General features: G+C 37.6%; 1 protein-coding gene across 3 annotated transcripts in view; it reads left to right on the top strand.

Annotated features, from left to right (window-relative positions):
• Positions 1–23,301, top strand: part of UBR5 (ubiquitin protein ligase E3 component n-recognin 5) — a 90,247-nt gene that overhangs the window by 52,194 nt on the left and 14,752 nt on the right. For 2 of the 3 annotated variants that reach the window (XM_086465602.1, XM_086465601.1), the window contains exons 19-43: positions 14–168; positions 1,054–1,251; positions 2,378–2,588; positions 3,222–3,266; positions 6,020–6,146; positions 7,644–7,795; positions 8,173–8,268; positions 8,705–8,828; positions 9,150–9,247; positions 10,116–10,264; positions 10,698–10,789; positions 11,756–11,902; positions 11,998–12,116; positions 12,198–12,324; positions 12,425–12,554; positions 12,779–12,939; positions 13,480–13,719; positions 13,942–14,065; positions 14,811–14,922; positions 16,064–16,195; positions 17,103–17,360; positions 17,702–17,970; positions 20,137–20,348; positions 20,724–20,954; positions 22,691–22,764. In XM_086465602.1, the coding sequence (XP_086321728.1) occupies positions 14–168; positions 1,054–1,251; positions 2,378–2,588; positions 3,222–3,266; positions 6,020–6,146; positions 7,644–7,795; positions 8,173–8,268; positions 8,705–8,828; positions 9,150–9,247; positions 10,116–10,264; positions 10,698–10,789; positions 11,756–11,902; positions 11,998–12,116; positions 12,198–12,324; positions 12,425–12,554; positions 12,779–12,939; positions 13,480–13,719; positions 13,942–14,065; positions 14,811–14,922; positions 16,064–16,195; positions 17,103–17,360; positions 17,702–17,970; positions 20,137–20,348; positions 20,724–20,954; positions 22,691–22,764 (3,783 nt within the window). The remainder of the gene's footprint in view (positions 1–13; positions 169–1,053; positions 1,252–2,377; positions 2,589–3,221; positions 3,267–6,019; positions 6,147–7,643; positions 7,796–8,172; positions 8,269–8,704; positions 8,829–9,149; positions 9,248–10,115; positions 10,265–10,697; positions 10,790–11,755; positions 11,903–11,997; positions 12,117–12,197; positions 12,325–12,424; positions 12,555–12,778; positions 12,940–13,479; positions 13,720–13,941; positions 14,066–14,810; positions 14,923–16,063; positions 16,196–17,102; positions 17,361–17,701; positions 17,971–20,136; positions 20,349–20,723; positions 20,955–22,690; positions 22,765–23,301) is intronic. The other variant, XM_086465603.1, reaches the window with a different exon arrangement.

Genomic DNA, 23,301 nt, shown 5'->3' with positions numbered 1-23,301 from the left:
TGTATCTTTGAAGGCGTACATGCTGTTCTAAAAACTGGGAACTGGGTTCGATACTGCATATTTGACCTTGCCACGGGAAAGGCTGAACAGGAGAATAATTTCCCTACTAGCAGCATTGCATTCCTGGGTCAGAATGAGAGAAGTGTCGCTATTTTTACAGCTGGACAGGTTTGTGGTTTTGTATCTCAATCATTTAAACTCGCTGCGCTTCACTTCCATCATCTTTCCAAAGACTGGTGAAGAAATAGGTCTTCAAATGGGTTATGAAAGACTTGCTGCAACCGTTAATATTTTGAAGGCACAAGGGGAATAACAATCTAACTCACTTAAGCACTTTTAATAATCTTACTCTAATTCTACCTTGACTAAAAGGTAAAAAAGGGGGAAGAAAACTTGACAGAGTAGTTCCTGTGTTAGTGTAAACTTGTCGTCTAGCTATATTTTGGAATTGGGTCAGATGAACATCTGCTCTTGAGAATAAATGGAAATGTTAACCAAAACAAAAAAATCTGTATTTGATGCTAAAAATGATATATCGAGGTTTTGTGCAACTCTTTCTACCTACCCAGTGTTAAGTATCTTATTTTGTCTGATTATACAGCTTGATTACACTGTCCAGGCATCCATGAGGAGGGCTGAGAAAAAAACGCCAAAACTGTTTCAGTAACTTCCATGGACACGATACACTTTGCTTAGAATAGTTGAAGGAAACGTTTTTGGCAAAAGAACTGAATTTGAATGTTTTCTTTCAGTATATTCAACTTTCTTTGGGGCGTTTAAGTAAGCTAAAAGTATAGATACTATATGTTCCATTGGTAATGTTTCATAAAGAAGATAACTTCTGATAGTATTCACTGTGTTAATCACGTTTCAGGCTTTTGGAATCTGATACCTTATGCTGCAACACTTGTAATGATAGGAGACAATGGCGTAAATGAGAATTCTAGGTAAACTGTTGTCGCTGTTAGCAGTCAAGCAGAACTGGACCTTTTGGGAAGGATAATATTTATAAATTGTGGAGACTTAATGATAAAACCTTTTTCCCAAATGTAGGAATCTCCAATTATTCTTAGAGATGGAAATGGTACAATCTATCCAATGGCAAAAGATTGTATGGGTGGGATACGGGACCCTGACTGGCTTGATCTTCCACCTATTAGTAGTCTTGGAATGGGTGTTCATTCCTTAACAAATCTTCCTGCTAACTCGACCATCAAAAAGAAAGCTGCTATTATCATTATGGCTGTTGAGGTAAAATATTTTCTTTACTACAGAATTATGTGCTTTTTTTCCCTTCTTGCTTTTATAAAGTTATGCTTAAAGCAGCTTTGTGTTTAGATACCAATTCATATTTTCACTATTTCAAAGAAGCTAATTTCAACAGAAGATTCTCTTAGAAACATGAAAGCACAAACAAATTTATGTAGTAAAGTGGAAGATCCATTTTGGGGTTGCATGGCTTCTGTGTCAGGCTTTTAACTAGTAATATTTTTTTAGGCATTGCTTTTGAAACTGTTACCTTTTTATGTATACTACCAGTATACAATTTTATTTGTATAGGGTGCACAGTTTTTCTGAGGGATCCAACAACTTTTTCTTGTGAATGTGATACTTTTTTCCTTTTTTTTTCCTTTTTTTTTTTCTTTAATCTTATATTTGGACTGTACATGAGGAAATATGAGAGTCAAGTGAAGGGTTTTTTCACTTGAATTGCCTGTAGAGTTCTGTACTCATCTGTGGTGCTGTATGAGTGCTTCCACTGTGAATTTCTGTATCATACTTGCATAAACCTGTCAGTGATTTGGTGCAGTTTAGTTAGATCTGCTGTGTGCTATGCTGCCACCAGGAGGTATTGTGTACCTGTTAGACTGCAGTTGATTTCACGGTGGAGTATTCCATCACTGTGGAAAAGCTTGTTATATATGGAGTGAGCCTCCCAGACCTTCAACAGCTTCTCTTCATGTGTATCGCTTGTTTAAAACAAATATGTAAGAGCTGGTTAATGTAGACCCCTTAGCTTTTTCAGTGGTATCACTTTTCCCATGTTACATGTAGCCAGGAAATAGAAGTAATCTATCTTAAGAACCCAGCTATGAAGCCAAAGACATACTTTTATGAGCCTGGTAACGTCTGCTGCTTAAGCCTCTCCTTTCCTTTAACTTGTCTGTGCCTGAATGCATGCTGTTTTCTGTTTTTAACAGTGCCGTAATTGAGATGATGTGTGTTCTCAACAGTTCCTGCACTGTCTTCCAGCCAGTGTCCTAGATTTAGACCTTTCTATTAATCTCAGAAACGGAAAACTAGAAGTACTTAGGAAACTTCTATATCTGCCTTTTGTATTATAAATTGTTAAAATATTTTATTCTTTTGAGTACAGAAACAAACTTTAATGCAGCACATTCTCCGATGCGACTATGAGGCTTGCAGACAATACCTGATGAATCTTGAACAAGCAGTTGTCTTGGATCAGAATCCACAAATGCTGCAGACGTTCCTTGGCCATAGATGTGATGGAAACCGCAACATTTTGCATGCTTGTGTGTCTGTATGCTTTCCAACCAGCAACAAAGAAACAAAAGAGGAAGAGGGTGAGCTCAACAATGTCATGAAAATACTTTGAAAATAAACTTTTTATGCATTTTCAAGAACATTTGAAATAAAGGCTGCATTCTTCATGTACAAGTATCTTAAAATTTAGCACCTAAAATGTGTCCTAGCCTTTCAAAGGTGCTGAGACAACATTTTTATTACTCTCATAAGGATTTGTAAGAATTCAATAGTTAAAAATACAAAGCTGTTTTTATTGCTTGTAAAAGATGAGCTTTTCACATCCACATGTTAATTTTAGATGAAAACAAGTATTTTTCCACCTTTATATCACTAGTATCCCCATTATATCACTAGTAAACTTTTAAGAGAAACGGTATTTTGTAGTTTTCAAGCGTTATAGCATACATTAATGCCTCCAATAAGAAATGCTACTTGCAGTTGACATGTATTAAGAAATGTGGAAGAATGACCTTCTGTTAATGTCAGTTACTGACACCATTTAAAAATGTGTATTAAATACTCTTATGTAAAAAGCATGTTAACAGAACAAGGTTGCTAAGTCAAGCACTCAGAAATTAGGAAATGCCAGAATTGAGTTTACCCGTGTGCTATACATGGGTATGCATTGTGAAATGGTCTTTAATTACACCGTCATACTATTTTTTCCACAGGACTACCTCATTCAGTGCACAAGATGGACGGTGCTCACCGAATGGGTAGCTATTCAATATTTCTTTTTATCCTCATCATTCAGTGTGTGGCCCCATTCCTTATTGCACACCATACAAACCCTGCACTGAATAGTGAATGATCTTCGTTGTGGGATTTTTGTATGGTGCTGTCATTGAATTTTAGTCATTTATAGACTTTAATTGTTCCTCATATCCCTATTTATAAAATGGGGATAATGCTGCAGCTTTCTCATCTCTTGAAGGTATTATAGCTTGAAGTTTTTCTGTATTCAAAGCTATTAACTAATCTTGAGCATTCTGTTTGAGAAGCCTAGGGCATGATCTCATTTTTTTGAGTAGGTGTTACTTCAAAACACTATTCTAGAGCTGGATTAATAGTAGTTTTAGTTGTTCTGTGAATGTTAATTATTTCTGTGAGTCAGGCACCTGTTAGGTGTCCAGAAATGAGTAAAATGTATCACAATCATGTGTAAAAATTTGTTTCACAAAGTTCTGTGTGCTGTTAGGTGTGGCAGAAATAGGTTCCGCTTCTCCAAAGTGATGTTCAGTGGCATTAAACACAAGATAGTGCTTCCCTCTCTCCTTGCCAAGCTGTTGCTGCCTTATACACGCCTTTTGACTGTTGGAACAAACAAGTCATAAACAGCTTGCTCATTGTACAGCCCTTCATCTTTAGTGTGTCGTCCATCCTGTGCACTGATTGAGGCAGGGGTCTCATTGGAGGGGTGGGAGGGGAATGGGCCGGGGACAAAAAAACCCAAACCAAAAAACGAACCCCAAGCAAACAAACAAAACCCAACTGTGTAACTGAAGATTGTTTTACTCTAAGCACACAAAGAAGCTGAAGTAAGGATGCATGGGCAAACTTAATCTGGCTTTTCCTAATTTGAGTGCTTGTCTTTGCAACCTTGACTTTCTTTCAGTAACTTCATTTGGATGTAATTTAACTTTTTGAAAAATGAAAAGCGTGAACCTGATAGACTCTTAACACCCCTCTGCCTCTCTCTTTTCCCCTCACAAAAATTGTCATAAAAGGGGATTCGTACCTTTAGATTAAAATCACGTTCACCTTCCAGTGTAACTGTTAGCAATGGATATTATAACAAGCGTATTTTCCGTGCATCATCTGGAGGGCAGTGGTGACTAATGTGACTGTCTGTAAGTTATACAGCCATCTGTTAAACTGTAAAAGAAGTTTGATTTAGGAGTAAAGGCTTCAATTCCAGACTCCAGATATGATGTTCCTTAACAATTACAGAACATATTGCCCCTTCCTAGCTAGTACCTGCCTGAGATCCTTTTCTCTTCTTTGTATAGATTCCTCCTTAAGTGCCGGAAAGGGACTATAGAGGGCAGGGATAAGCTTTTCTGTTCTCGGATCCTGTGCGTAGTTTCAGCATAGCTCCTGCAGCGTGGGATAAATGAATTGCAGGAAAAGTGGCCCCAGGCCTGCAAAGATGGGGGAGGCTGCTCTGTTGCTCTGACAATTAGTACCTTGTCAGTCTCACAAGTATAAAGGATCTTGGAAAAGACAGGTCCAAAAGAAATGCCCAAAGCATGTTATAACTCCAGAGAGTTCTGATACTAAATTTCAGGTAACTTTTACTGAACACCTACAAACTCGAGTTTTTTCTGGAGAATTGGGACAGATTTCATTAGACAACAGAACTGCAAGTTACCCTGAGAGCCAGGGCATTTATAATTTCTGGGTCTCCAGAAATGAATAGTAACATCATAAGCGGAACAGTGAAAATTCAGTCACAATTTACTGTGGGACCAAGGATAGGTGAGAGCTCTCTGTTGCAGAACACGGTTGTATTGCTTTGTATTGCTTGAGGGATCGCTTTCAAGAGCTGGATCCCAGCCCTTGTGAGGCCCTGTGTGAGGGGTCCAGAAGTACTATGTGGTGGGTCATGAGTTAAGAGAACTAGCGCATCTTAGAAAGGAGTAGATCTCAAATACAGTGGCAATTCATTACAACTACAGGTCAACAAGTGTAGAACTAGGGGCACAGGAGAATATTCTGTGAAGTGCTTGATAGTCATCTGCTGTGGAAGGTGCACTGACTTTACAGTGTATTTGTCTTGCAGATAAATAAATCTGCATTGGGTCTTTGCTTCAGGTGTCCGCTTCCAGTTGCACTGTAACTGTACAACTAGGGAATTTTTATATTCTGTATAGCACTTGGCACAATTCGGTCCTCATTGTGACTAGGACTTTTAGGTGTTACGGTGCTTAGGGTTTTAGATGTTAGAAGAAATGCTTATTCTTTCTGACGTAAACGGATTGTGCTACCTTACTATACTGCTAACAGTTAGTTTTCCAAAGCATGCTCATAACTAGAGTGTGTCTTACAAGCCCACAACTTTGCATTGTTGTTCATAGCTGCTCATTGTGAAGTGTGCTTTGGGGTTTTTTTGGGGTGTTCTGGTTTTTTTTGGTTGTCATTACTTTTGAAGACTTGACTCGGCAAGTGTCTGAAATCAGCTATGTGAGTAGGTCCTTATCTCTTGATGATACTGAAAATTGAAAGTTTGTTCTGGAATTTGGGTGCCTCAAGTTTCTTTCCGGTTGGCCTTTTAGAAACCAAACCCAGTCAGTCATGGTTGAGCTCGTCCAAAAAAAATTTTTGTATGAACCTACTCTGTCCCTCTAAATCTTCAAAAAAAAAAAATGCAGGGAACATTTTAGGATTAGTGACATTTCATACTTTATACTCCTTCGTTCTAATTTTCCCAAGGGAAATTCTGACACTTGGACTTTTCTTAATTTTTCAGAAGCAGAGCGCTCTGAAAGGAATACATTTGCTGAAAGGCTGTCAGCTGTGGAAGCTATTGCAAATGCAATCTCTGTTGTGTCAAGTAACGGTCCAGGAAATCGGGCAGGATCATCAAGCAGCAGAAGGTAAACTGACTGCACTTTTGTCTTGTTTTCTGTATGCTAATTTACGTGTTAGTTACTAATCTCTTAAATTCTTTCCTTCGGTCTCGTTTAAGAGGCGGCTCTATTGCTAGTTTAAAGTCAGATTTCACTTCTTCAGGCACTGAACTAGAGCTCGAGAGGATTTTTTGGAAGCCTTTTCTGGTGCAAGAACTAATGGTGGGATATTTCTGAACTAACTGTTTTCTAGGGTTGGGGCATTGTCTCCTCGGTTGTAAAGTGGAAATGCCCCTCCTTGTGGGGAGGGGGAATCTGAGCATAAGCTCTAGTGTTCCTTACCAAGGAGAATTAAGTATCTCAGAAGTACTATAATAGCGCCCAGGCTTGTTCTTTTAAGAGAATTTCTGAAAGAGTTGATCACTTACGCAGGTAAATAATATGGAGATGAACACAACACCAGTAGGGAAGAACCTAGGTTGATTCTTTTTATCCTAAGCAATCATTGTTACAGGGGAAGTCCTTTGTATCGAGTTGGCTCTAAAGGGTAGGTTTCTGACCCTGACAGAATCCTAACTTGTGATGACATTTATGTTCTTGCTCTTTCCACGGTGGTAACTGGGTGGTGCTCATGTCAAGGGAATTTGACAGCATCGATACCGACTTCTAGTCAGTTCAGAGCACTCTAGACGAGGGTGTAGTATAATTTTTTTACTTAGTCAAAGCAATTGACATGAAATCATGCCTTTATCCTTCCCAAGCTACAGTCCTCATCACTGTAATCTTTTTAGTATGGGAGATAAGGGTAAAGGTTGAAGCTTCCCTCCCACATTCTGTAGGAGACATTACCCTTAAGAGGAAGGACATTTAAAAAAAAAAAAAAAAAGAAAAAGAAAACCACCTTTATGTTCGTACCTCTTTCTTTGTATCACACTGGGTTCTCCGGCCTCGACCTTATTCGTACCACCTTTCTCTCTAGTAAGATGATACAGAATTTCTTGAAATTGTTTACTGAGTGTCCTCAGTAAAGTAGTACTTTCATAGTAATTAACTTTAAAAAAATAATTCCATTCAGAAAATTTTTTTTCAAGCCCCTTTTTTATTCTTTCATTAACCTCTTCTTGCAGTTAGATTTTTAGAAAGCAGCAGCAGCAGCCAGAGCAAATCTTTGCACAAGCTTAACACCCCTGGCAATGACTTTGGGGTAAAAAGAATGTCAAATAGCAGTAATAATGCCCATCAGCTGCTGCTCCCTGGCAAGAGGCAGTGCTGTGGTGACTAGGTATGCATTCTGAGCTCAAATCTGCCTTGATACATTGCTGGCTGACTCTTCTTCCAAGGCCATTGTATTCTGTTGCAACAAAATGGAATACAGGAATGAAAAAATACCTCTTTGCTCATTCTTCTTTACGCTGAAGAAAAATGGAGATGAGAAGAGTTTGGTTTCCTTTTTTCAGTGTGAAATTCTGCTTTAAAATGTTCTAATTATAAATGAAAATAAGGTAGTATTTGGTTTGTATTCAGTTTGAGATTAAGGGAAATGATGAGAAGATCCTTGAGAGCTGCTGGACTGGGCAGACATGAAGCTGGTGCTTCGTCAAGCGATCACCAGGACCCGGTTTCTCCGCCGATAGCTCCTCCCAGCTGGGTTCCAGATCCTCCTGCAATGGATCCGGGTAAGTCTGCTTACATATCACATTAAACTGTAGAATGAGAGATTTGATAAAGGAACTGATGGCTTCTAAGGTGAATCTCTTAGATTTTGGCATGAGACTAAAATACCTAATGTCATTGAGGTGTAGCAAGAGGTCGTTGAGGTAACTTTAAGAGTTAACTGAAGACTTAACCACTGTTCTAACGCAGGTGTCAAACTTCTGTGAAGCGTGTTTTGTAATGTTGACTTACATTACTAATCTAGGAATGTGGCCGTCTGTAGGAAAGGGTACCAATTAAATACAGAAAACCTGCAGTGTGTTAGACATTGCAGGCAGAGCATGTTGTTAGGGATGTTTTTATGTATTGATATACATCCTGCTGTTCTGTTTACTGAAAGATGGTGACATTGATTTTATCCTGGCCCCCGCTGTGGGATCTCTTACCACAGCAGCGACTGGCACCGGCCAAGGACCTAGCACCTCCACGATACCAGGTGAGGACACACTGCTTATCTGATTACGCTTTAGAAGGAAAATGATCTCAAAAGCTGTCTTTGCTTGCACAGACTTTCTGCATATGGAAATGCCTCTTATCAGATGAAGATTGAATTGAAGCAGAATTTCACAAGTGTGCGGAAAGTAAACGAAGCACCATGCTGTGTTTTATGTAAAAGTTATTTTTACCTGGGGAATGACAAATATGTAAAAATATGGTAATCAGTATGAAATTGGGATTACTGTCTGTATTTCAGAATGTTAATTTGGAACTGAAGTCTGCAGTACTTCAGTGGTTGCTGAAACTGGCGAACCACTGAATAGTCAAGCTACTGATTAATCAGCCCAGTGAAACATTAAATTACTTGATTTTAATAGGTAGTCATTTTTTTTGAGGAAAAACTGTTGCTCTGCAATTTTTTTTTCTCATTACAGGTCCTTCTACCGAACCATCTGTAGTGGAATCAAAGGATAGGAAGGCCAATGCTCATTTCATACTGAAATTACTATGTGATAGTGTTGTTTTACAACCCTATCTTAGAGAATTGCTGTCAGCCAAGTAAGGATTTTCATATGAATTCTCACTGTCCTTATCACCTGGAATTTGTTACATAGAAGCCTTTTTAAAAAGCTTATTTAGAGGCACATTAGTGAAAATGGAGAATGTTGGCATATTGGCTGTATTTGTGTCCTGCCATCCTTTAAAATTAAGTCTGTTTCACAGAAGTAAAACAAATAAAAGAATGCTTATTCACTCCCTGGTTTTCGTGTTTGCACAAGATTAGCAGTGCTAAGTTTTCATATATTTGTTTCCTACCTCCCCTGTTATAACAAAAAATTTCAGTGTGTTTTAACTTGTCGGTTGTTTTTTTTTCCCTAGGGACGCAAGAGGCATGACACCGTTTATGTCAGCAGTTAGTGGCCGGGCATATCCTGCTGCAATTACAATTCTAGAAACTGCACAAAAAATTGCTAAAGGTAACCAGTTTCAGGAATTATTAGGAGGATGTGATTTTTTTCTAAAATTTGGCGTATGTGTAGATTCTTTATTAACAGTGCGTTATTTTGTGTGAAATTACATGTGCTTGAGCCACTGGTGATGGTGGTAAACACCGCTTTCCAAAGCACTGTATATTGCTGCATGTTTTGGAAATCTTGCTTTTATGAAGTATCTTCCTCTTTTATAGTGTGTATATTACAGTAGATTTCTATGAATATTATTGCCTTTGTGTTCTTTATAGTCTTTTGGGCATTTCATTGCTTTACAAACATCAGTGGATTTTTTTCAGTAGCACAAAAGTACCACCTGGAACTTCTTTCTCTGAATTGGAAAAAACAGATATGATAAAGCAGTATGCCAAGCTAGATCCTGTTCCTGAAAAGACTTCTATACAAACATATGTTTTGTGACTCTCTTTTGATGTTGGTATTTAATTGTTTAAGAGAAATATGTGTAGTTGAACTTAAGGAGAAACTTCAGCAGATTAGAACTGTGGTGTGACAAGGTCTATAGGGCTGCGTGTATTTCTTGTAAGAATATTGCCCATAAACTATTTTTTAATCCTGCAAAATGGTGATCCATTGAATTGAATAGAATATCAATGAATTTAAAACTGGGAGTTTGTATTTTTCAGTCAGGAATTTGCAACAGCTTCTATAAGAAATACCCGTAATGTGACAAGCAGAAAGCTTTCTCAAAAAACTGACAGAGATTGTATTAAAACTTCTAATTCTGTATGGGATTTTGTAATGAATGGCAGATGTCTGTCAAGTATGGGTTCTGTTGGTGGGGTTTTGTTATGGTTTTGGGGTTGGTTTTAACACTGGTATTCTGTTGTTTTTTTAGCTGAAGCAACTTCCAGTGAAAAAGAAGATGATGTGTTTATGGGGATGGTTTGTCCTTCTGGTACAAATCCAGATGACTCTCCTTTGTATGTTTTGTGTTGTAATGATACATGCAGTTTTACATGGACTGGTGCGGAACATATTAACCAAGTAAGGCTTTTTTCTTTTTTTCTTTCTTTTTAGGTAAATAGGAGTGTGTTTCAACCACATATTGAGTTAGTCTACTAATTTTTAAGTTATTAAAGTTACATTGTTTTAATTACTATGACTTTTAAGTCTGGTATAGTTATTGCCTCCCCTAATTGCTTTGTACTCTCAAAGCTGTCTGTGTTGGTCAGAATATGGCTGTTTATGGGTGTGGCTTTTCCCCTCTGGCTACCTTTGGCAAAAATTTTGATGGAAACATGCTCTTTGAAAACACTGAATATTCTAACCACAAAGTTTCACTTTCTAGAATCTGCTTACTTCTAAGTGAAGGCATCAGTTTGAACAAATGCAATTTTATTGTAAGCTGAAATACTGTGAGATTGTAAGTGCTGTAGGGAGAAAACTATGCATAATGTTTTTGTAAATTTTTTTTTAGGATATATTTGAATGCAGAACATGTGGCCTACTGGAATCTCTTTGTTGTTGCACAGAATGTGCAAGGGTCTGTCACAAAGGACATGACTGCAAGTAAGTATTGTGTTCTGTTTCTTATAATTAAATAAATAACTTGTGGTTTCACTTGTTTACTGATAGTTAATAGGGTTTTTTTTTTCCCTTGGTCGAAGTGTTCAGATATTAGAGAACAGGAGATTAATAAGATATTTAAAAAATCTTTTTTTCATTCTATGGGTCAGAATTGAAAGAGTAACATGAAGCAGTCTTCTACTTTTCACTTTGTAGAATTCAGAGTAAATGAGTAATTCTAACACCCTCAAAGTGCTTAATATTCTAAGAATAATATATCTAAATAATACCATGCTTTCATTTTGGGTGCATCCAGGAGTTTTCTGAAGCCAGTGAATCCTGGATGACAGATCATTGTGGTAAACTTTCAGAGAGAAGTGTAGCACTTAAATATTTAAGATCAGCTGTAAAAAAGCAACTATAATAAAGCAGACAAATGAGCTGTCAAGATGTCTCTGATCAACCTGACCAAAGCTGCAGATGTTTTGTACCACTGTTACAAGGTTGTAAATGTTACAGCATTAATATCCTAGCTATAGTAAGCTAACAGATACAATTATAAAGATATTATTCTCAGCATTGTAACAGTTACAGAGATTTTACTGCATGTTGTGAGGATTTCCAACTTGGAGTTAAGTTTCCCCAAAATAGCCTCCAGCTATTTTGTTAAGAGTAAGTGATCTTGGATGAGTTTTACTAAGGCACTATGAAAAGCTCTGTATTGGAACTGCCCTCTTAAAATGAGCGTAGGAAACAAGAACAGTAAATGTCAAGTGTTGCAACATATAAACTCTGAATTTCTCTTTTAACCTAGGTTTTGGCATCTTGCTGCTGTAATGTATTTCTAATGTAATAAACAGAAAACTCTAGCAGGAATCTTAATGTATACACTAACACCCTCAGTCTGTGTAGAAAATTTTTGGTATATTACTGAACAGTGTTGTAGCTCAGCTTCTATATTTCTTGTAGGCTCAAACGAACATCGCCAACGGCCTACTGTGATTGCTGGGAAAAGTGCAAGTGTAAAACACTAATTGCTGGACAAAAGTCTGCTCGCCTTGATCTCCTTTACCGCCTGCTTACCACCACAAATCTTGTTACCATGCCAAATAGCAGGCAAGTTCATATTTGCAGTGACTAGGGCAGAATGATTTTTATTATTTTTAAATATGTGGTACATCATATCTCCACTAATCAATTTTTCGTTACAGGGGAGAACATCTGCTTTTGTTTTTAGTACAGACAGTTGCCAGGCAAACTGTGGAACACTGCCAGTACAGACCACCTAGAATTAGGGAAGACCGTAATCGTAAAACTGCAAATCCTGAAGGTAAAAGCTGTTTCAGTGAAATAAAAGGCAAATTCCATTATTTCAGTGCCTCTTTCTTACATTGCTTTTTTGTCTCTTTAGATTCTGATATGCCTGATCATGATTTAGAACCTCCTCGCTTTGCCCAGCTTGCTTTGGAACGTGTTTTGCAGGACTGGAATGCACTGAAGTCCATGATCATGTTTGGCTCCCAGGAAAATAAAGACCCGTGTGTATTTACACGTAGTTGTCAATGTGAAGTTCAATCTGATGTTTGAGGCCTGCTGACTTACATAAAAATTATTTCCTTTCTTTTTGTTTTTTCCAAGTCTTAGTGCAAGCAGTAGGATAGGTCATCTTCTGCCTGAGGAACAAGTTTACCTTAATCAGCAAAGTGGAACTATTCGCTTGGACTGTTTTACACACTGCCTTATTGTCAAGTGTACAGCAGACATTTTGGTAAGCGCTCTTAGCCATGGTTTACATAGATTTTTAGAGTAATGTGATAGTATAGTCTATCTCAGGTGATACACTTGGAGACTAATTTGAAAATAACGTCAAGTTAGTTGTGTTTTTGTGACTTTATACTGTTATGACTGTGGTCTCCTTTGAATCTTAATCTGTCTTGTTTCATGCTTTGAAATTACAGACCATTATTGGGTTGTAATGACCTGTTTTTGCAGCTCTTAGATACTTTGTTGGGTACTCTGGTAAAGGAATTACAAAACAAGTACACACCAGGACGCAGAGAAGAAGCTATTGCTGTTACAATGAGATTCCTGCGTTCTGTGGCAAGAGTGTTTGTCATTCTTAGTGTGGAAATGGCTTCCTCCAAAAAGAAAAAGTAAGTGGTGGGGGGATGTGTGTTGGTTGTGGTGGTTTTGAGGTTTTTTATTTAAATACTTATTCTCTATTAAATGCTTTGATACAAATCAATAATAGGCAGAAACATCTGAATTAATTTGTGGTCTGTAGGCAGCATTGTGTGGAAAGGTGCAAACCTCAACATTGTGCAATAGATGCTGGTATGTCTTGTAGCTTTTTAATACAGTGCTTGTTAAACTTACATGTTCGGACTGAACCTTTCTGTTTAAAATGTTAGGATTTTGGGAAGTAGGGGTTTTTAATATGTTAAAACTACAATCTATGGTTGGTTGTCAGTAATAGATTTAGATATCCACCCTTAGTCTTGAATTATTGAATGATAAATATTTTTAACTGACTCGAATAGCTGTGCATATTGTTTTTATACATACATGAATGTATGTGTCTGTTAAAGAGAATTTTCTTGACTTTTTTTGGGGAACAAAATTATATCGCTGTAAAGTTTTTTGGAAAAAAAGACTTATATTTGACCTTTATTTTTCCATATTTTTTTCCCTAGCAATTTTATTCCACAGCCAATTGGAAAATGTAAACGTGTATTCCAGGCATTGTTGCCCTATGCTGTTGAAGAGTTGTGCAATGTAGCAGAATCTCTAATTGTTCCAGTCAGGATGGGAATTGCACGTCCTACAGCACCCTTTACTCTTGCTAGCACTAGTATAGATGCCATGCAGGGAAGTGAAGAACTGTTTTCTGTGGAGCCTCTGCCACCCAGACCATCATCTGACCAGTCTAGCAGGTAAAATTCGCCAAAGCTCGATATTCGTTCTTTTCAAAGACTTATTGAGGGTGGTTTTGCTTTGGGTTTTTGTTAGCTTTTCATTAAGAGAGGTATGGTCAGGCTTCTTATTCTGGCCAAGCATTTTGGAAGTACTTTCCTACTGACAGATTTCTGCAGTAATTTAGGTTCATAGTGACGTACAGAGGTCAAATCTACTTTTTTTTTTTTTTTTTTTTTAAGTTCTAGTCAATCTCAGTCATCCTACATCATAAGGAATCCTCAGCAAAGACGAATCAGCCAGTCACAACCGGTTCGTGGCAGGGATGAAGAGCAAGATGATATCGTTTCAGCGGATGTGGAAGAGGTCAGTTTTTGTGGGGGTTTTTATGTTGGGTTTTTTTTTTTTTCTTCTCCTCAGTATGATGCATAATGCATTAGCACGTGCTTTAACATCTGTACCAGAAAATCCATACATCAAGACTTCCAATTTGCAAAAGACAGAGTAGTACTTCATGAAGTCCTACCATGCCATAAGCATTTTGTTTTAACAAAGCTTTATAATCTTTGTTTTGCATTCAGCAATAGTCATTTCAGAGTTTACTAAGTGCATTGCATTTCACAAAATTACAGTATGATACAGAATACTAATAAATAAATCTGTCATTTCCTTTATGTATAAACTTACACTATATTATAACTCCCTATTAAAAAAGATTTTGTCTTTCAGCACATGGTTGCTGTTATGTAGGTTCTGTTAGAGGACTAGAGGGTTTTTACCAGGATGGTAGCTCTTCAATATTTAGAAACTAATTCTAGGTTTTATAGTCAGTTTTGCCCTTTCAGCGTTAAAAATCTAACGTCCAGGGCTGTGTTTTATTTGTTGGCCTGATTTTTTTTCCACAACACTGTGGACCGTACAACCATGTACAACTGCTGTGGCTGTAAGTTCATTTTCTGTTCACTTGAATTCAATTGCGAGGTTCTCTTTCTTAGATGTGGTTTTTTATTTCTTAGTTTTTAAATCAAATTTTGTGCTGAGTTTTTGCAAATACATAGATTATCTCTGATATGGAAGATATTCTAGCATAAAATTATAATGCTCTTTCCAGGTTGAAGTGGTTGAGGGGGTAGCTGGTGAAGAAGACCATCATGATGAACAGGAAGAACATGGTGAAGAAAATGCTGAAGCAGAAGGACAGCATGATGAGCATGATGAAGATGGTATGTATAATGTACATCATGCACATTACTGCTTGGATGAGCAAACTGTATATCAAAACAAAAAGCCATCCTTGGAGTCACCAATGGTAATGATTTGGGAGACTTGCATGAGTACAGAGAATCCAAGGGTCTCAGACTACACAGCTTACAAAACGAGATGAGTAAAATTAGAGATAACTTGTAGCAGGCAAGTACATCAACATTTTTATTTTTATTTTTCTGCACTAAGAGAAAATAATAGAAGTACCAAAGGATAAAAAAAAGAAACCCAAATGTTGTTATATACTTGGTTAACAGTATCTGGTTTTCCTTTTGTATTTGCTGCTGTAAAACGTTGTTGACATAAACTGCTTGAAGGACTGAAAAATAGCTGTTGTATGGCTAATGATAGAATAGTGGTTATGGTAGATGTGTGCTCAAAAGGGATCTGAATCATGGTGAGCTAGTTTTCAAACTGATCACAAAATACTAAATTACAGTTCAATATTTTGTAGACAAAATTAATCCATTATGTATGAAAATTCTTGCTGTTAATATAATTTGTCTTGTATTAGTTACTTTGGGATTAGATGGCCTAAAGCTGTGAGTAAAAAAAAAAAAAAAAAATTGTCTTCCTTTTCTGACTGTGCCCTGTGTTTCCAGTTAACCCATTTACAGTACTGGAAATCTGTTTATTCACTTGCTGAGTATTCAGAACATGTAGTTCTCAAACTTAAACTTGAATAAAACCTGTATTTTTTAATTAGATTAGGTTTTGAGTGTTCAGGTATTTCTTAGATACTTGTTTGAAACAGCATATGATTAATTGACCTCATACATGTGAATGAAGAGTTATAGAGTCTTTGGCTGGAGTGACTAATTCTGAATCCTTGAAGTCTTAATTTTCAGTGTGTGTGCTAAATGTACATGTGCAGTACAGAGTGAGAGGGCCAGGGGTTGCTAATTGCTGGAAAATAAGAAAATATGTTTGAAGTATTGCTGCACTTCTGCCCTGCTTTTATGACCTCTCCCCATATATCCATTAACTTCTGCTACAGTAAGAGGCTCTGGGGTTTGCTTGATGTGTCTTTTATGAGTCACTACAGTCATTCTATTTTTTTCTGTTTCCAAACATGAGATGGTTTTTATATTGTTTTTATAGGCAGTGATATGGAGTTGGATTTGCTAGCCGCAGCTGAAACAGAAAGTGACAGTGAGAGTAACCACAGTAATCAGGACAATGCTAGTGGGCGCCGAAGTGTTGTCACTGCAGCTACTGCTGGGTCAGAAGCAGGTATGCAACATCATCTTGTGTTTAATCAACCTGTTTAAATTTAGATATTAGGATTAAGTTGTACAGGAGAAAGAAACGCGTTAGTGACTGAATATGGCTTTAACAAGTCGCAACTGGCTTCACCTGGAAAGTATTGTTCTTTGCCTTGGATCTGGACTGCATCCAGCACTTCAGAGAAATTACTTATTTCACAACTAGATTGGACAGAGCGAGAATTACCTGGTTATGACATTTTAACAAATACCTTTTCCATGTAACCTTATTTTCCCTTTCTTTATTTTTTTATTCCTCTTCACCCAATTTCTTCCCTCCCACCTCCATCTTGCCCATGTTTCCCATTTTTCGTTTGCTTTTCCTTTGTCTGTAATTGTAAGGTACTATGCAGACTTTTTGGACAAGGAGATGCACTATGATGTGGCTTATGTGTTTGCTCTTACAGAGATTCTGCGTGTGTTAGGCAGAGATTACCTTGCACTCTTGTGAAATGAAATTAAATGTTTTCATTCATTTTTAATGTAGAAGTTAGATATGGTTTAAAACAAAACACAAAACCTGACCAATCATTTTAAGGCTTTTTGAAAGCAACTGCTCTACTGTCCAGTTTGGAACCATAATTTTTAGCATTCATTGCTTGGGGGCAGAATCAGTGAAGAATTTTAAAATCAAATTGTTTCTTAATTTGTCTTTTGAAATGTAAGTAATCTTACTGCTTTTTCATGAAACCTGTGGAAAATTAGCAGTATGTTATAAGGATAATTTATTAAACATTTTTAATAGTGGTATTTGAACCTTTTTAGTATGTGTAGTTTCTTCTCAAGGAAAAAGTTTGCAAGGCTGACATGGTACACGTATATGTGCACAGATGTGCAGTTGTCAGTTACCGTGTATTGCTTCTTTGCCTCGACAGGAGCTAGCAGTGTTCCAGCATTTTTTTCTGAAGATGACTCTCAATCAAATGATTCCAGTGACTCTGACAGCAGCAGCAGTCAGAGTGATGACATAGAGCAGGAGACCTTCATGCTTGATGAACCTCTGGAACGAACTACCAATAGCTCACATGCCAATGGTGCTGCCCAAGCTCCCCGTTCCATGCAATGGGCTGTACGTAACACCCAAAACCAGAGGACAACTAGCACTGCTCCTTCTAGTACGTCAGCCCCAGCAGGCAAGTCCAAGTAAAATGCATACATGAATGTCCATTTGTTCCTTCCTCTGTTTTTGTTGTTCTCTTAAGAATGTAATCTTACCTGTTTGCCTTAGGTCAGCACTGTCCTTCTATCTTGACTGTTCCGGTTCTGGTTTTGAATTTAAAGAAAGGATCTGTTGTAGTTCTTAAGAATATATGAGTATGCTTACTGTAGCTAGTAATTTTTTGCTAGTTACATTTGTGATGTCAGTAATATTTACAAGTTTATTTCTAGGAATGTGCATTATATCAGTCTATACAGAAAGTATGTAGCAAAGGTTAAGTAAATTCATTAATGTCATACCTTCTTTTATGTTTAGCGAGTTCAGCAGGCTTGATTTACATTGATCCATCAAACCTACGTCGGAGCGGTACCATCAGTACGAGCGCTGCAGCGGCAGCTGCAGCCCTTGAAGCCAGTAATGCAAGCAGCTATTTAACATCTGCAAGCAGTTTAGCAAGAGCATACAGTATTGTGATACGGCAGATATCTGATCTGATGGGTCTGATTCCCAAGTACAATCATTTAGTATACTCTCAGATCCCAGCTGCAGTGAAGCTGACTTATCAAGATGCAGTTAACTTGCAGGTAAGAACATCCAAATCTCTGTAGAGAAACATAATTTCAATACAGTTGGGTTCTTTAGGCAAAATCATAGAATTGTTGACGTTGAAAGTGACCTCTGAAGATTGTCTAGTCCAAATTCCCTGCGGGGTCGACAGGAGAAAGCTGCTCAGGACTGTGTCCAGTGTAGGTTTTGAATTATCTCCAAGGATGGAGACTCCGCAGCTGCTCTGGGCAACCTGATAAGTGTTTGACATCTCTCACAGTAAAAAAGCTTTTTCTTGAGTTTAAATGGGCTTTCCAAGTATTTCAGTTTGTGCCTATTGCTTCTTGTCTGTTCACTGGATGTCACTGAGAAGAGTCTGACTCTGTATGTTTTATACCTTCTTATCAGGTATTTATACACACTGATAAGGTCCTCCTGAGTTTGTTTCTTGAGTCTAAACTGTCCCAGCTCTCTCATCCTCTCCTCATATGAGAGACAGTGTAGCCTGAAGTAGCTGTAGTTACTAATTCCATTAAATTGTTCATATTTCATATACATGGATTCTTTCAAAAAAGGAGTTTCAGTTGATTTTTTTTTTTTTTTTTTTTCCCCCCCAACTAAGGCTGACTGGAATCAACTAGTTAATAGTTAAGTTAGGATTGACTGCTTTGGAGATACTGGTGATCTCTGCTAGAGATCTTTTGCCCAATTCTTTTGACATGAACTGTTGCATCTATAAAAGAAGAAAGTTAGTAAGGGCCAAATAATTAAATGAGATGAAAGTTCTGTACAGGTAAATGTACTGTTCGCTGTCCCCTCTTTCCAGGGACATGATCATCCTTTCCCTTTTATATGCGTATTTTTTGGTACAGGGCTTTTGACTGTCAGTATTTTGAAAGTATATGTAAAATACATCTTTAGAGAAAATACGTGGAAGGGAAGACTGGTATCTGGCATGTATAGAAAGAAGTTTCAGAGACTAGAAACACAGGAGGAATTTCAGCGTGTTCAGAAAGTATGTATCAACTTGCATGTGGGCATAGTGTGTAGAGTGAAATCGTCTGTACTGAATTTAGTACAAAAATCAACTGTCAGAATAATATTGCTGGTTTGAGGATCCCAAGAAATCAAGTGATGCTATTTTCTGTTAGTAGTATTGTGTGCTGGGATGTGAAGACCAGATGACAATATATTTACTTGTAATTGAGCCACAAACTATGGCACTATTTTCACAGTGTGATGGAAGAAAAAAGGCTTCTGGTTTGGGAGAGGAATGTTACAAAGACATTCTCGGATCAAATGCTGGGGGAAACATGCAGGGAAAGAAATAAGAGAACATAGTTTTATTGTGGAGGACGCTAAAATCAGTTTCTATTCAGAAGATTCTTATTGGGAGAATACTGTCTCTGCTGAGTAGAGGTGTTTTGCAAAGGTTACCTTTTTGTCAGAAGAGTGCACAGGAGAACTGTCCAGCTGAGGCAGCAGGAGATTTGTATTAGCATGTGAAAGCTTGACAGCAGAGGTTTCATTTGAATATGGGGTTGAGAGAGCATTTTGTTAGTTTAGTGGATACAAGAACATTTGAAGTGTGAGGGATGTTTTTGAACACCAGAATGCAGAGGAATGAAGAAAGCAGACTGATGTTGACTAAAAAACCGCAACAGGTCAGTGAAGTTAGCAGAGGGCAAGAAAAGCAGGCTCCAGGGCCGGTATTGGAAACAAATACTGAAGAAAAGACTGGACCAGGAGGAGACAATAAGTACTCTATGCAGGTCTTAACTTTGTTGTTCTCCCTAAGTTGCAAGGGGTGAAGGATGGTGAATGCCATAGCAGGATGAGGGCTGTTAAAGCTACTAGAAAGTCAGGAATTAGAGCAAAATCCCCAAGATGTGTGCACTTGGGAGATGCTGGGTGGTCATAAGGTGAGGAGTAGAAGAGATGCCCGAAAGGGAGAGGCAGGGATGGTGAGAATGCTTTACAGAGACCAAGGTGTTAAGTGATGGGAGCTGCATAGCACTACAGCAAACCAGCAGTCTCAACAGAGCTTTCAGAAACTGTTCATGGGTCATTCTTCAGCGGGTTTTTACAGCCTCTGTGTTTGTAAGGAATCAGGTGTAACAGCCATGGTGGAGGCTTATGTTGAGATTGCATTCCCGTCATCTAGTTCTATTGTTTGCAAACTCATTAAATCTCACTTTCTATAGAATTATGTAGAAGAAAAGCTTATTCCTACTTGGAATTGGATGGTTAGTATCATGGACTCCACTGAAGCTCAGCTGCGTTATGGTTCTGCATTAGCATCTGCTGGTGATCCTGGACATCCAAATCATCCTCTCCATGCTTCTCAGAACTCAGCCAGAAGGGAAAGGATGACAGCCCGTGAGGAAGCTAGCTTAAGAACACTTGAGGGAAGAAGGTATGAAAATACTTTGATTACTGCATGCAATATGAATTACCAGTTTTACAGTTGAATCTTCTTGTTCAGTGACATTTTAGGAATCTAATTTTGTAATGCAGCAGTGTAGTAACTGTTTTGATTTAAGTTGAATTCTTGTGTTGTTGTTACTAGTTGGTTTATTCTGACATACTAGATTAGTCTCTTGAGTATTGACTGTTTATAATATACTGCACCTCAGCTGCTTATAGTAAAGCATAAAATAGTTGTTACTGTCATTATCACACTATTTTGGGGGGCTTTTCTGAGTTTTTACATCCATATTTCAAATATAGAGACTAATATTTACAGGTTGCATTCTACTGTGATGCCTAATCCGTCCTTTTCTTTCGCTAGACGTGCTACTTTACTCAGTGCCCGTCAGGGAATGATGTCAGCACGTGGTGATTTCCTGAACTACGCACTGTCTTTGATGCGGTCTCACAATGATGAGCACTCAGATGTTCTTCCTGTTCTAGATGTCTGTTCACTAAAGCACGTAGCGTACGTTTTTCAAGCCCTTATTTATTGGATTAAAGCAATGAATCAACAGACAACACTGGATACTCCTCAGCTGGAACGGAAAAGGTATCAAGGCTGACTCATAGAAACAAAAACTTCTGCAGAAGTGGTGTATGCCCATTGGTGTTACTCAGCAACTCATATAAATATATACATCTATCTATATATCTGTGTATCTGTGCATGAAGTAACATGCATATTGTAAAAAGAATATATATAATGATACATAATGTGAACGTGTTTGATTGATAAGCCTGTTGCAGTATCCCCTTCAAATCTTTTTTAGGCTGATTGCTGTAAAAGGTTTTCTTACTACTGAAACGTGAGTTTGATTTTTAGTGGCATGGCGGTGCCTCTAAAAGGTGTACTCATGACAATTTCTTAGCTGAAAAATGCAATCTGCTTCTCACATTTAACATGATAACTTATTTAGAATTCTGTCAAACATGGTAAGAATGACATGGGAGAAAATGTCTGGTATGATGGGCTTAGTAGTTCTGAATTCCATTTGGTTGTGGATATTTGAGACTTAGTGATGATTTAAAGTACAGTAGGGAAATCGATAGCCAAAAATGTCCTTAAGTTGAGAGTCCTGCTACTTCAACTATAGCGTTTTACAAGGTGCATTTATTACTTTTTGAAGTATTGTAAGATTATTTTTTTTATTAGAAATGTTCTTTGATTTGAAATAGCAATTAATGAGCATAGAAATGTCCACCTACTGGTAGTCTATACACCATCTGTTCCCATTTCTTACTAAGTTTTGAGGTAATGTACCTGAACAGTCCTAGTCAGCAGTTAAATAAATGCAAATCTTTGCCCCTTCCTGCCCCTAATTCTCAGTATCACAGGTCAAACTTAACTTTCCCTTTTCTCTACAAATGTAGTTGTTTTGGCCTCAAAACGTATACCAGAGGATGTTGTGATCAACAGTAGTTTCCTCACAAGCACAGATGATTTAATACAGTAACTGATTGAGTTTTTGTGCTGGCTGATTTGAGTAGTTAGAGCTGTGGCTTTAAGCCTTTTCCAGGCAATAACATACTTCTGGAATCTGCTTTGTCCCCAGAAAATCACATGTTGAAATCTGTCAAATAACTGTTCATCAAAGAATTGCAAACTTGCTTTGAAATGCCTATGAAACTATGAAGGCCTAGACCTTTTCAATTAAAGAGGAGTGTTTCAGATTCAAACAGTCAGTTGCTTCTGTCTGATGATATTTTAGTAGCCTGTGTGAAACGAAATTTTACCAGTCTTCATCTAGTTTCAGAACATATTTCACAATGCACAAACTGCCAGAAATGAATGTGAATCAAAGTTCCTGGTCCTTTTTATAGTACAGTGAAATCCGTTTCTTTAATATGCAGCTTGCAGCCTTACCTTCTGAAATGTGATCAGTGACATTATTGTTATAGGACTAAGCACATTCTACACCAGTAAATTTTAGAGTAATATTCACTTACCTATTTCTTCCACTAATGCAGGGTTCCTACATTTTTTATATTGACATAATCTTTAAAAACAAGCATACCCATCACTGTCTGAGGCTGTAACTGTTTACAAAAAAATAGGTAGGTGGCCAAAGGGCTATAAGGGTAACTCCAAGAAATGTAGTGAGCAAGTATGGAATGAGAAGTACTCTACAGTACTGTGATCTTAGAGTGAGTTTGTTCGTGTTATTTATAGCTCTCAAGTGCACTTACTGATTATGCTCTTGCTTTTATTGATTGCTACAGATGTAAATGTTTTGCCTAATGTTTTCTTCAAGAGGATTGACTCTTCTTTTTTCTTTTTTTTCTAAGAACTCGGGAACTTTTGGAACTGGGTCTTGACAACGAAGATTCAGAACATGAAAATGATGATGATACCAATCAGAGTTAGTATACAGAAACACTTCTATAGCATGCCAAAATGCAACACTCCCTTGGTGTTTTTTTCCCCATTAGGAAGCTGAGGCTTTGAATAAGTTTTGCTACTTGTATATATTACCTTAAAGCTGGGTCTTAGTAAGATTTTCTTACCGTTGTTACTTTACCAAATTTCTTCTGCCGTTGCCTGTTCTCATTTTGGGGCCCTCTTTTTGTCTCCATTCTCTCAAAAGTACAGAATTTGTGCCCTTAGCATTCTACACAGTGACAGAATTTAAAATTTGAATCAGAGTTAAACCAGTTTTTTTGATCTGATGAAACTGCTGCTGAAAATGGTAGAAAGTATAGTCTATGCTGAGTATGTATGGTGTAGGAGTGCCTGTTCAGTAAAGTTAGTTAGAGTAAAAAGAATAAAAGTGATGACTAAGCAATTTAATACAAATATGAGATTTGTGGAAGCATCCTGTAGAAGTATTAAAATTGCAGAGATGCTCCTCTAGTCAGCAAAGAGTGAAGCGTGTTAATTTTGGGGATTTTAAATCCTT

The sequence above is a fragment of the Leptosomus discolor genome, chromosome 5 (genome assembly GCF_034619465.1).
Source record: "Leptosomus discolor isolate bLepDis1 chromosome 5, bLepDis1.hap2, whole genome shotgun sequence".
Taxonomy (NCBI): Eukaryota; Metazoa; Chordata; class Aves; order Leptosomiformes; family Leptosomidae; genus Leptosomus; species Leptosomus discolor.
This window is presented reverse-complemented; position numbering and strand designations above follow the sequence as displayed.